We start from the raw sequence: 14054 nt of genomic DNA, 5'->3' as shown, positions 1-14054 counted from the left end.
AACCGCTCTCAGTTGCATATTGATAGTTACATTCTTTGCTATAGTGACTGGTGATTCCAGGTCTTTAATGAGAATGAGAAGTGAGTGAAATAGTTACAAATAGTTACAAAGCAGTATCTATGAGGATCCAAACCTATGTCTGAGGTTAAAACCTTTGTTAGATGATAAGAAGGACTGTCTAAAAAGTGGAATAGAACTTCATAATTCTAGGTATCACACAATAGTTTGTTGGCATTCCCTGAAATCCCTCAGTTCCGAGCGTCAAACTTTGATCTCAGCATTACCCAGTTTACGCCTCCTCTTCCCCAAAGAATAGAATAATTAATAAACTGAAAAGTGTACTCTGATAGTTACTTGAACCACTTTGAGATCCACCCTTTATGAGTTTGCACAGTCTTATTTGATACTCACAGACCCTGTATTATACATGCTCTGAACCTCTTGTAGAAAACTTATTTAAGCTCCTTGAAAAGAAAAAGGAGAATCAAAACATTGGTGATGCAGATGATGATACAGTCACTAGATTAGTATACCAGTGTATGTCTGGAAAGAGAAATATCAAATAAAAGTCCACCTTGATGTGCCCTTGGATTGCAAAAAGCCTTTCTAATGCAGCCTGTGTCATGATTTATATCAATGACTCATAACATGGCGTTATATTTAATGTGATGTAACACTGATGCAAGATGTCATTCATGGAATTTCAATGTCACAGAGAAAGCTAAAGCAATTTGAACCTGTCCTTGCCTTCCAATCAGAATGAAAATGATTAAGGCAGATCACCAAAATGTCTAGGCCCTTTCATACCCACTTTGATCTTCTTGCAGTCCACTGCTGGAATAGCAGTTTTGTTTCCTGAAGAAAAGCAGCCGCCAACTAGTAAATACTATCTACAGTAGGTCTGAATACCTCCGTACATAAGAAGACAAAATTACTGATTGATGACCCAATTCTGTACACACAAAATCACTGTGTTTAACAGAAGTTTTGAGAGCAAATCAGTGACAGGATCATGCTGATAAATCAAAAGGTCTATATAATCTCTATTTCTAACACAGCCATTACGAATTTTCCTAACATTCTTCCTTTGCTATTTGCTTCACATGGAAGTGAATCAGCATTTCAGGAAATACTAATTCAGAGAAGACAATAAGCCTTCATTTCTCAGATTTTGAAGAGAACTACAGGAACCCTCTTAGCAAAAGGAGAAAGGTGCAATAATTTAGGCAATGCTCCAAAAATGGATGGAAGCCAGTACACACAAAAGTCCTTCCAAATCTCTCTGATTGTTGTTCTCTGCAGCTTTGGTTAAGGAAGAATTCCTGGGAAATCTGCACTGTGCTTCAGGAGCAGCTGGGAGAACTTCTACTATGATAGGGCAGAAAGAAACAGAGATACAAATACTTCCTTTAGCCACATGGATAACAGTTTATCCCTTCATATTAGAAGACTACCATGTTAGCAGATAACTGGTTCTCTGGAGCAGATAGCTACTGCTAGTGCTGAGTCTATAGCCTACCAGAGACAAAGATGTTTTATACAAAAAGATTCTAGAAGGCACAGGTGCAACTAGACATTTATACATCCTGGGTGCCAATGGTGCATGGCGGTGGCAGCTGCAGCCAGGCTACTGGCAGTAGCAGTTAGGCCAGAAAGGCAGGGGCTACTTTCTGTGCCACCACCCTCCAAGTCAGTGCCTCAGGATGGTACCCCAGTCATCTCACCCCTCTCTCAGTTTGAAGCCATCTCCTTGGTTACTCTAGAAGGGGGGTTGTGTGCTGGAAGGGGGGTTGTGTCATATTTGCCATAGCCTGAATATTACTGGGGGTTGGCATCAAAGTTCAATAGCTATGTGTAACAGGGGGCCTTCTCAGGGCCGATCTACCAATGCCCCGCCCACCTGTTCTGGGCCAACCACCTGCCTTCTCGCCTGCCATGCCTTGATGATAATTAATTAGTATGTTAATTAGGCAGGAGGCTGCCCATTTCTTGCCCTGATCCCAGGGGGCGCTATCTGTGGCTCTGTTCCTCCCCTACACTGCAGCCCAAGCCTTGCAGATGGCATCCATTAGTTGTTAACATCACCGGCCCCACTCTGGATCCCAGAATCCTCCAATCAGGACCCCTCTAAGATCCCTCCATTCAGGCGGCCTACTCTGCCCTCATTTGGGACTGCCTAGCTCCTTGATCTGTTCTCCCTTACAAGCATGTTCCGCCCCCGGGACCTTTGGCTGCATTGGCCCTGGCCTCATCTCCAGGCCAGTCGGAACCCCAGGCCCTCATCTCTGGGCAACCCTCTCACTGGGCCCCTGGCCCTTTGACCCTTCCGGTCCTGGCCCCAGCATTGACCAGTCGAGGGATTTCGAGTCAGGCTTATGGGTCTATAGCCCTCTCTCTCTCTTGAGTCTGCCTTCCTAACCCTTCTTTTGGATAATCCATCCAGTTGTGCAAGCTAGGGTTATTAAGGTGCCCCAACCCACCTTTCACCAGGGTGGTAACCAGGCTGGCATTTCCTGGGGACTCCCGCACCACTGAGAGCCCCAACAGATCACCCACACCCAGCATGGTGCAGTTTTAGGTCATGCCCAGGACCAGGAGCCTCCAAACTATCCCCTACAGCTCCTGCCCTTGCCTCCAAGATGATACATGAAGCCTTGCAGCACCACCTCCCTTGGAAGCCCATTCCAGATTCTGGTAACCCTTACCGTGAAGACATTCATCCTGATGTCTAACCTAAATCTGTTCTCTGTCAGTTTGCGGCCATTATTTCTAGTTACTCCAAGGGGTGCCCTGGTCAACAGAGCATCTCCTATATCCCTTGCTGTCATGTCCCCCCCACCCCCCCAAATGACAGCCACAAGATCATCTCTCAGTCTTCTCTTGTGGAGGCTGAAAAGATTCAGGTCCCTCAATCTCTCCTCGTAGGGCCTTACCTGCAGGCCCCTAAGCATACAAGTGGCCCTCCTCTGGACCCTCTCAAGGTTATCCACATCCCTCCTGAAGTACAGCATCCAAAACTAGATGCGGTACTCCAGCTGCTGCCTCATCAGTGGGGGTGAGAGGAAGTATCACCTCCCTGGACCTGTTTGTGATGCACCTGCTAATGCATGATAAAGTGTGGTTCGCTTTACTGATTACTTCATCACGTTGATGACTCATGTTCATCTTGGAATCAACTATGACTCTGTGATCCCTTTCTGCTACAGTGCTGCTGAGAAGCTCATCCCCCAGCCTGTAAGTGTGCTGGTGATTCCTTCTCCCTAAGTGCAGAACTTTGCATTTCTCCGTGTTGAATTGCATCCTATTCTGTTCTGCCCACTTCTCGAACCTGTCCAGATCCACCTAGATTTGTTCCCTGCCCACTAGTGTGCTTACTTTACCCCATAACTTGGTGTCATCCGTGAATTTGGACAGAGTGCTTTCCATGCCCTCATCCAAGTCACTGATGAAGACATTGAACAGTACTGGTCTAAGGACCAAAACTTGGGGAACTCCACTGCCCACATCTTTCCAGGTCAATGCCAACCCACCCACCATCACTCTCTGGGTGCATCCCATTAGCCAATTTGCCACCTACCTGACCGTGTAATTATCTACATCACAGCCGCTCAGTTTATTTATGAGACTAGGATGAGATACCATATTGAAGACTTTCTTAAAATACAGGTAGATGACATTTACCTCATCCCCTGCATCTAAGCATTTTGTGATCTGGTCATAAAAAGAAACAAGGTTAGTCAGGCAGGATCTACCTGCTATGAACCCATGCTGGTTGCCCTTCTGCATTATTTTTCCTGATGAACAACCACAAATGTGATTCTTAATAATTTTTTCAAAGGTTTTCCCAAGGATAGAGGTGAGGCTAACTGGCCTATAGTTACCTGGATCCTCCTTCCTCCCCTTCTTGAAAACAGGGACCACATTGGCCCTTTTCCAATCCTCTGGGACCTGACCTGAGCACCATGAGTGTTCAAACAACTGTGCCAGTGGTTCTGCTATGATACTGGCCAGTTCCTTCAGTACCTTTGGATGAAGATCATCCAGGCCTGTTGACTTAAACACATCCAGTCCGTTCAAGTGTCACTTCACTAAGTTGGCACTAACAGTTGGTGGGCTGGTTTTCCTCCTGTGCTTGTATATAATCCAACTGGGAGATTTGTCCTGATCCGTGTTCAGGAATACGGAAGCAAAAAACTCATTGAAGAGCTCAGCTTTGTCCCTCCTATCTGGCACCAATTGCCCTAGTCTGCCCTGTAGGGGTCTTATGTTACCCTGTGCCTTCTTTTTGCTCCCCATATACCTGTAGAAGGACTTTTTGATATCTTTAATTTTCGTTGTCAGCCTAAGATCCATTGCAGCTTTGGCCTTTCTAACTGACTCCCTGCAAGTGTAAGCCAAATAGGTATATTCTGCCTTGGTAGCTTCCAGAGCCTGTATGTCTCTTCTTTTGCCCCTAGGCTTTCTTGGATTTCCCTGTTCAGACAAGAGGGTGTCTTGGCCCCTTTCCCCCCTTTCCTGCACAATGGGATTGTCTCCTGTGCCCGAAGGATAGTTCCCTTTAGGAATAGCTACCCTTCCTGGACTTCTATCTCACCAATGCACCTGATCATCAGTGCCTCGCTAACTAATCTCCTGAGCATATTGAAGTTGGCCTTTCTGAAGTATGGCACTTCTGCCCTACTGGTTATCTTTCCCACCCTTTGCCAGATAGTAAATCAAATCAATTGATGGTCACTATCCCCTAGGTTACCTTGTATCTGCAGATACTTGATAGGTTCAGGGGGGGCTAGTTACTATCAGCAGTGCATTCTTCTAGAAGTTTTCCAGCATTGGAAATAGCTGAGACAAACAGTCTAGAAATGCATGGCTCTGATATTCCTAGCCTGCTGTGGAATGGGAGGGTTGTAATGTTTGTAGCTATGATGGTCCAGGGCAGGGCTGTCCAAATTCTAAGGGCCCAGGGGCTGCATGCTACGTAAGCTGCACCAACAGGGCTGCATTAGTGTGAGCTATGGGCCCCCAGGCTGCATCCTCCCTGCACTACATATGGGAAGGCCCTAAACCACTGCACCATGCGGCTGGCTCCCCTGGTGCCATGGGCTGTGCCACCCTACTCCCTGGGGTGAAAGAAGAAAGCAAAGGTTGACATTGGGGGAAGATTAGAGACCCCAGCTGCTGCAGCCAGAGAGATAGGGGGTGTGAAGGCTGGGTAGAAGCCCAGGGGCTGCACACTAACCCCATGTGAGCTGCACGTGGCCCCTGGGCCACCAACTGGGCAGCCCTGGTCCAGGGAATATAAATGTTCTTATCAAACAAATCCTACCTCATAAAATGCCAGTTTAATTCCAATCTTTAAAATCAACAGACTCCCCCACCTTTATTGCAAGGATACAATGTGCACTTGAAGTGAGATGCAACTGGAGATGGAAAGGGGAGCATCGTGTATGAACTTTCATGGTAAATAGGATGGGGACAAGTGCACAGTGTATGTTTCATAAAGTAGAAATTGTTTGAGGGAATCTTGTGCCTTCTACTGGCAGCATTATCTGAAGGAGAGTTTTTGGAACACCAACGTCCAGAACTTTGAACAGAGGGTGATAGCACAATTGTTCACAGAGTATCAAGCCTCAAGAGCTTGACTAAAGGCTGGGAAGCCAGATTTTCAGAAGGTGGTTAGGTGCCCTAGATGCAGATAGAAGCCTGCCAGGCCATTCATATTAGCTACCCTTTCCCAAATGTTTAAAGTACTGTAGTCTCTGAGGGGGCATCTGAAAGCAAAGCCCAAAGATGGTGTCTGTACCACACATCTTCATTCATCCTCTACTGATCTGTGGACATAGAATAACACCTACCCTGCCTTTTACTGAACTTCTATCCAGCTGTACTACTCAAAATTTCAAAAGAAGATCAGTAGTTACACTTGCTAAGGGTTTCAATAACAGGCAAAAAATATTTATATATCAAAAAAGTTTCTGAGCCTACTGAAGAGATGGCTGTTTGCCAAACATAGTCCACAAAGAAGATTGCCAAAGATAGCACACACAATTCTCCTAGATAATAACATATGCTCATTGAAATCTTCCAGACTTGATCTTTTAGGACTCTTTTAGTATATTGTGCACACATTGGTGCTAGGTGCAAAGACAAGGAGGGAGGGCTTGTGCTGCATCCCTTCAAAGAGCAACACAAAGCTCACATCTTTTGGGAATAAGAGATACAGGCAGGTGTGGCTGCCTCCCCAACTGGATCCAGGACATCTGCAGCCCAGTGCCCTGCTGCAGCATCATAGCTATGGCTGCATTTGAACACAAAATCAGTAGCATAAACTGAGGAGAGGGGGTGACAAGGATAGGAGCCCCAGGTCCTGCTCTGTGACAGGGCACAGAAATAGCCACCACTGTGGTGACAGTTGAGCATGCAGCCAAGATCAGCCTAACAAGAGCAGGAAGTGCCCAATGCATTGCAGCTGCCACAGGCGCAGCACTATATGTCTGCACAAAATGACACTCAGGTGTCTAACTAGACAGTTTATTTCTTTACAAAATTCTGAAAACCAGTAACTATAATAGGCAAAGTTTGAGGTTCTTTGCCCTATTCTTCTGCTTCACTAAAACAAGACCCAGAGCCAAACACACTTGCTGCTGGTAAGCCATTTTTAGCTTTTCTTTTATGCCTACCATGAGCTGCACCAGATAGAAGTGGGAATGGGCCTCTTCATAAACCCTCTTCCCCAAGGTATATGAAAAGGTGGAATCTCATATATTCTGAGCTATTTTCTCTGTTACTTTGATGTGGATTCAGTTGGGTAACAGAGGATAATGTAATCCTACATTATGAAAAAACCTAGCGGAATAGAAAGAGACTCTGATAACTTTTCTGTTGTCATGAGTCTGGCAGCCAAGATGCTGTATCTCAGTGCTTTATAGAGTCTAGAAAAATGACTGAAAGTAAGCTCTTTGAACAGTTAGCTCATGAGATATGCCCAGAGAGAGGCTCTGCACTGGAGTACCAGACCCAGGCATCTGGGACACTGAAATCAAAACTCAGCCCAGCCTCTCTATCTGATCATTTCAGCAATAACAAATCTGAGGGAGACTTTTTATTGCTTGTGACAGTGACACTTTTTTTTTTCTATCACCCAAGTCCTTGGGTCTCGCATTTCAGTGCCAGAGGTGGTGTTAAGGCCTAACTTTTACTGCAACTGTAAAATATTTTAGTGTCTTCATGCTACTTGCCATTTCAGGCAACGCTTATTCAGTTCTGTATCACACCCAGACAACTGCCAAGTTGCATTCAGTTACACAATGCAAACCCATAATGGTAATGGGATGTCACTGTGGTGAACACTTCTGTTGACAGGAAGGAACAGAATTCATTCCACTCTCTTTAACTGCCTTGACTCCATAAAACTTAACATTAGTAAAAAGCAGTCAAAATATTTTTGTCCCTGGGGTCAGCAGATAGGACTCTGAACTGAACAGATCTTTTCAATAAAGATAATGTGTCACTTCTATATAATTAATTTTCAAAACAGGACCATGCACACACATGATAACTTAATGTTCAAAGGACCAGAGATTCTGGCCTTTTTTGCCACTGGCCAATATAAAAAAACAACTTCAGGCTATTTCTAACCACATAAGTTAGATCGCCTTTGAAAATGTGCTAGTTTGCAACTCCCCCAAAGAACCAGACCACCCTCAAAGATGTAGAGGGCACGGAAAGACCCTTCTTTGACTTGGGTTCTGTGCTAAGGACAGCTCTGCTGGACAGGAGTACCAGGCCCTCGATCTTTATTCATTGGCACCTGACAATGGGAAAGCTGAGTTCACTACAATATATCACAAAGGAGGCAACCCAAGAACTGTCAGGATTCCCAGATTTACTGTATATGTTGCAATGTACAAGTTTATGGTTGTTAGTAAGACAAAAATCCAAATGCTCTTTCTGCAGTAATTGTGTGTATAAGCTGCCAAGCTTTGAGAAGTGGTGAGAAACAGCTCCATTTAAGATGATAACCCTGCCTTATAGACACATGTGTTTGTTTGTATGCACGCACGCGCACACACAGATAATGTTGTATTAAAATGAGTCAGTTTGTGGTTTGTGCATCTATTCGTCAAGATATTTTTTCCCCTTTAGATGGAGTTCTCTCACAAAGAGCAAGATTTAGACAGTTGGGTTGAAAATGATCCCTTTCAAATGAATGAAGAATTCATGTCTGAACATGAAGAGAATCTGATTCACCCACACAGTAGCAGACAAACTCTTTATCACAAGCGCCATTTGACTTTCCAGATGAAACGTTTGTTTGCATTTCCTGTTTTATCACTGTAGAAAGTAACTGTTAGATAAATATTTGATAGACAGATAGTCCCAAAAGCTTGTATAACTTGCATAGGCACTTATTTCTCTACTGTAAAATGGATTGGCCTTAAAGCAATTTAGTTCTTATTTTCTATGTGAGTTCTAATCAGACAACTAATCCTAGGTAGGGAATTATCAAGCTGTATTAGAAGATCAGGGAGATACCTACCTTACGGCCTGCCTCATTGTTGTGTAAGTTCATGAGAGTCCTTGCGTTCTGTTTAATCTCCCTTGCATCCACAAATACTTTGGCGAAACCTATTCCATACCGAATATCAGCAGAGCAGCCTCCCCATTTCCATCCTTCCTCCTTATGGTATTGTCCCTGTTTTTCTTTGTCACAACCACAGTCGCTCAAGTTTCCTTGTGTACAGGCAGCAGTGATCGCATGTGCAACTCCAGCAGCAATGATGGCATATGTGAATGCTGCTTCTCTGCTACCTGAAAGTAAAACGGATTGTGAAGACATAGTGCAAGATTTGTGATACAATGATTTAGAAAAATACATGCAAGTGTGTACACTGCAAACATCAGAAGGTTATTATTAAAAGTACTGCAAATATACAGACATTTCTCTATACATGTAAGTACTGATCTGTGCTGATGTTCATCCCTTCTCTAAACCAATAAATCTCTAAGCTACAGTATTTATAAAATGAGATAAGCCCATATATGTATACATGCATCCAGATAGCTGCATGAATACATTTCAAGTTCTTATTGGAGCTGGTTGGATATTTTTGCTAGTTTATGCTTTTTGTAGGAAAGTGCCAATTTGTCAAACTAAAATATTAATGGAAAGGTTTGGTTTTGGCAAATCTTCCCATTAAAAAAAGTAAAATTTTGTTGAAACATTCCATGTTGACCTTTTTTAAGTGAAAAAATGTTGGTTTTCAGATTGAAATAACTTTAATTTAGAAATCAATTTTTTTTCTAAAGAGGTAATATTTTTTAAAAAGACAAAATTAATGCATCTCAAAATTATTTAAACAAAAAATTTCAAATGGGCCAAAAAAAATTTCTGCTTGTTAGTCCATTAAAATTTTTGCAATAAACCTTGTCTTGATTCAGAATCAGAAAAGGGGCAGGAAAACTGTTTTCTGTCCAGCTCTAGTTATCACTTCAAAAATAAGATCATGCAACTTTTTCATTAGTGACTCAGACCTTTGAGGATGAAAGGCTGGGGGTCAGACAACTAAGTCAACTGTCAGGAATATTTCCTCCTGATTTTTTTTTCTATTTAAAATGTGTGGTCTACTTATCTTTAAAAAAATGTGGTTTCTAATGAAATAATGATGTCCAAGGAGTGAATTGCAGATGATTTTTTATGTTCTCTGGGTTATTTACATTCAAAATACTCTCAAGGGGAAAGGACCTGTTTAAGATGCAAAGAATTTGTAGGAGTCATCTGTCAGTATATACAAACAGGTGGCTAATTTAAGTAAAACTTTTATTTGATACATTCTTGAGAAAAAGACATAAAACTGAATATTTGGATGCACACATAATGACGGGTGATAGGTTATTATTCATGGGTAAGAGTGCTTCTGCTGTTTCAGGCTTCATGAGAAACCAATTCAGAAAGGAATTCCTTACAGGTTCTTCATTCCTAGCTGCCTTTCTCTTCACATATACAAGCTTGTCTGTAGATAGTTCTTTTCATGAAAAAGTTTTTCCCTATTCCATTACCTGATGGGCATAGATGTATAACAGAGAGCAAATAACATCAACAATATTCGATAATAGGAAATGTCATGGACACTTAACAGCATCAGTGGTGTTCCCAGTGCCACATTTGCAAACAAACCACTAGTCAGTTGCCTAAAACAATTTTCATTGTCCTCAGTTAAATAATAAAACAATATATAAGGGAATGTGATTCAACAGAATATCCCCATGGGCTTTGTTGACCTATTAAAATAATAGAATCATAGAAAATTAAGGTAGAAAGGGACCTCAAGAGGTCATCTAGTCCAACCCCAAGGCTCAAGGCCCAAAGCAAGACCATTACCAAGTATATCATCCCAGCCAAGGATTTGTCTACCCACATCTTAAAAACCTCTAAGGATGGAGATTGCACAACCTCTCTGGGTATGCTGTTCCAGTGCTTTACTACTTTCCTAGTGAGAAAGCTTTTCATGATATTTAACCTAATCTCCCCCTCCTGCAACTTGAGCCCATTATCTGCCGCCACTGAGAACAGTCTAGCTCCATCCTCTTCGGAACCCCACTTCAGGTAGTTGAAGACTTATTAAATCCCCACTCAGTCTTCTCTTCTCTGGACTAAATGAGGCCAGTTTCCTCAGCCTCTCCTCATAAGTCATATTACTCATAGGGGTGCGCGAAGTGGGCCCTATTAAATTTGGATTCGGATTTGGCCTGAATTGGGGACAATGATTCGATTCGCTGATTCGATATGGCCAAATCTAAAGATTTGATGATGATTCGGAGAATCAGCGATTCGGACATAGATACAGCTTTAAATGTTTTTTCTACGTACCTCGAGGTACCAGCGCAGCTTGTGAACATTGTCATGTACAGGAGTGTGGGGGGGGGGGCCTCCATGTACTCGGCAACAAACCCAGAAGTAGACCAGAAGTACTTCCTGTCCACTTCTGGGTCCGCTGGGGAACATGCTGGGGGGCCCTCCAGAGCCCCACCCCCTCCCCCGGGCTCAGCGATCAGCTGCAGACCCCGGGTGCCCGCCCAGACCCAGGAGGCACCAGTCACCGAGCCGGGGCAGTACGGGGGGACTCCCCCGTGTGCTTCCTGGTGGACCTGGAAGTGGGCCAGAAGTGCTTCTGGTCCACTTCCGGATCTGCTGCTGAGGGCCCTGGGGAGCCCCCCATGCTCCTGTGGGATACTCCATGCGCCCCAGCATCAGAGCACTCTTGAGCCCCTGCTACCTAGAGGTATGTAGAAAAAACATTTAAAGCTGTGTCTGAATCTCTGAATCTTTCCAAATCTCTCCAAATCGATTTGGAGGGTTCCGATTCAATTTGGAGAGATTAAAGGGTCCTCTGATTTGATTCGGATTCAGAGATTCAGCCACCAAATTGGGTCTAATCTCTGCTGAATTGAATCAGGGACTGAAACTTCGCACAGGCCTAATTACTCAGCCCTCTAACCATTTTTGTTGCCCTCCACTGGACTCTTTCCATTTTGTCCACATTACTGTTTGGGCTAGCAGTTTGTTATGAAAACTTGAAGTGAGGGACAAGTCTCCAGTATATAGTCTCCATTTCAGTCCTGGCTTTCAGTATCAAAACATTTAATGAGTTGGGCTGCTTCAGGAACTAAAGAACTCCCAAAGAAATAAAGAAGAGAGAAACAAAATCAAATGTATCGAAATATGTTGTTGACTTTAGATAACTTTTGTCAGGTATACACTGAAACATAATGTTAAACACAGTATAAATACCAAGGGCCAATGGGCAGGTGGCTAAATGCTATGACTGGGAAATTGAGACAGAAACACCAGTTTCACTAGAACCAACGTAGCTCTTCCTCCTGTTTGAGACAATCACAGTAAACTGAGTCACTGAGAAATTTCAAGTATGGCTACTAAGGAAGCTGAGCCTCTTGAAAAAGGGAAGCAGAGCAGTAACAGAGGCATTACCTTTCCTTTTGAGTTCACTGAGGCCTAGAGGATTTCCTGAAGTTCATAATACATCTCTATAGTAAAATGAGCTCTTAAAGCCTGCCTGCAAGGGATGATGTGTTGGCAACTCTAAGTGGTGAATCTTGAAGAATGTATTGAACAACATTTATTTATTCTGTGAAAGAGAATGTGAGGAAATCTTTAGGCCTAAATTTGTGTGTTTTTGTTTTTCTTTAGTTGCAAAACTTCTAATTCAAGACAGGAACTGTTTTCCCTCGCATAATAAAAAATACCAAGGGCCTAATGGTAATCTAAAAAAGACCACTAAAAATCAGAAAATAACTTCATTCAAAATGAGGGAATAACTAGTGTAAGTACGGTCAAAATCAAATCCTAACTGGTTTTAAAAATGCTAAGAAATACAACTTTTTTGAAAAAAGATATAGACATCTCTTACATATTAAAGGATAGTTATTCATATTGCAAAGAAGACAGGTATCCAGAGGCACAGGCCATGGAACAGGGTGGGTCACCTGGGCCATGGCCCAACCAACTTTTAGCACATTAATTTAGCTATCTATGCAGTTAAATTTTTTTTACCTGGAATGACAATTGCGCATTTGTGGGTTATATAGTTTCATAGTTTCATAGTTTCAGGGTCGGAAGGGACCTAATAGATCTTCTAGCCCGACCCCCCGCCAGGGCGGGAGAACAACAAAAAACCCTAAAAACAAAAACGGGACTCAAATGAGTCCAGCCAGGTAGGTATCCAGCCTCTTCTTAAAGATCCCCAGGGTAGGGGCCAGCACCACCTCCCTTGGAAGTTGGTTCCAGCTCCTAGCCGCCCTAACTGTGAAGTAGTTTTTTCGGATGTCCAATCTGTACCTCCTCTCCATCAACTTGTGCCCATTACTCCTTGTTATGCCAGCGGGGGCTAGGGGAAACAGCGTCTCCCCCAAACCCTTCTGGTTCCCCCTAGTGAGTTTATAGACGGTCACCAGGTCCCCCCTCAGCCTTCTCTTGTGGAGGCTGAATAGGTTCAGGTCCCGCAGTCTCTCACTGTAGGGTCTGCCCTGTTGTCCCCGGATCATGCGGGTGGCCCTCCTCTGGACCCTCTCCATGTTGTCCACATCCCTCCTGAAATGGGGCGCACAGAACTGGACACAATACTCCAGCTGCGGCCTGACCAGCGTCGCATAGAGGGGGAGGATCACCTCCCTGGCTCTACTCGAGATGCACCTGTGGATGCACGACAAGGTCCGGTTAGCCCTGCCAACCATGACCTCGCATTGTCGGCCCATGTTCATCTTGGAGTCAATAATGACACCAAGATCCCTTTCCGCCTCCGTGCTCTCAAGTAGGGAGTTCCCCATCGTATAAGTGTGCTGCTGGTTCCTACTACCCAAGTGCAGCACCCTGCACTTGTCCGTATTGAAACACATCCTGTTCCTGTTTGCCCACCCCTGTAACCTATCCAGATCCTTCTGCAATCTCTCTCTCCCTGCTAGCGTGCTCACCTCCCCCCAAATTTTGGTGTCATCAGCGAATTTAAACAGGTTGCTTTCCACCCCAACATCAAGATCGCTGATGAAGAAATTGAACAGCGCAGGGCCCAGGACCGAGCCCTGGGGGACTCCACTACCCACCTCCCCGCAAGTCGAGTATGATCCATCTACCACCACCCTCTGAGTGCGACCCTTCAGCCAATCTGCAATCCATCTGATATAAATTAACTAAAAGTTAAAAGTTGGTCGGGCCATGGCCGAGGTGGCCCACCCCTTTCTGCGGCCAGAGGAATTCACTGCTAGAAGGTGTCAAAGATCTAATGTAGTAGTTATAAAATATCACGCTTGTCATATTTTTAGCTTATTTTTTGCCTAGATGAGTCATCTTCTTGAGCTTCATTACACTTGTTCTACCCTTCAGAATACAAATGATTTTGAAAGATATTCTGGCATTAATATGTGCAATTTTATGTTCATTTACTATTTTTATATGGATTTTGTCATAGTTTCTTCAATCCAACCCTGGTAAATTTACGTTCCACTGTAAAGAAGTTGGGCGCACTCACACACCCTGTGCTTCA

The 14054-nt window shown here is 43.8% G+C and overlaps 1 protein-coding gene across 1 annotated transcript in view; it reads right to left on the bottom strand.

Moving 5' to 3' along the window:
* LOC102383312 (protein Wnt-7a) overlaps positions 1 to 14054 on the bottom strand; it is a 61360-nt gene that overhangs the window by 30254 nt on the left and 17052 nt on the right. Inside the window, exons 3-4 of the mRNA XM_025214813.1 lie at positions 8537 to 8808; positions 408 to 432 (exon numbers count right to left, since the gene is read on the bottom strand). Coding sequence (XP_025070598.1) covers positions 408 to 432; positions 8537 to 8808 — 297 coding nt within the window. The remainder of the gene's footprint in view (positions 1 to 407; positions 433 to 8536; positions 8809 to 14054) is intronic.

The sequence above is a fragment of the Alligator sinensis genome, unplaced genomic scaffold, assembly GCF_000455745.1.
Source record: "Alligator sinensis unplaced genomic scaffold, ASM45574v1 scaffold81_1, whole genome shotgun sequence".
In the NCBI taxonomy this organism is placed as follows: domain Eukaryota; kingdom Metazoa; phylum Chordata; order Crocodylia; family Alligatoridae; genus Alligator; species Alligator sinensis.
Note: the sequence above shows the minus strand (reverse complement) of the source record. Positions and strands in the feature narration are given on the sequence as shown.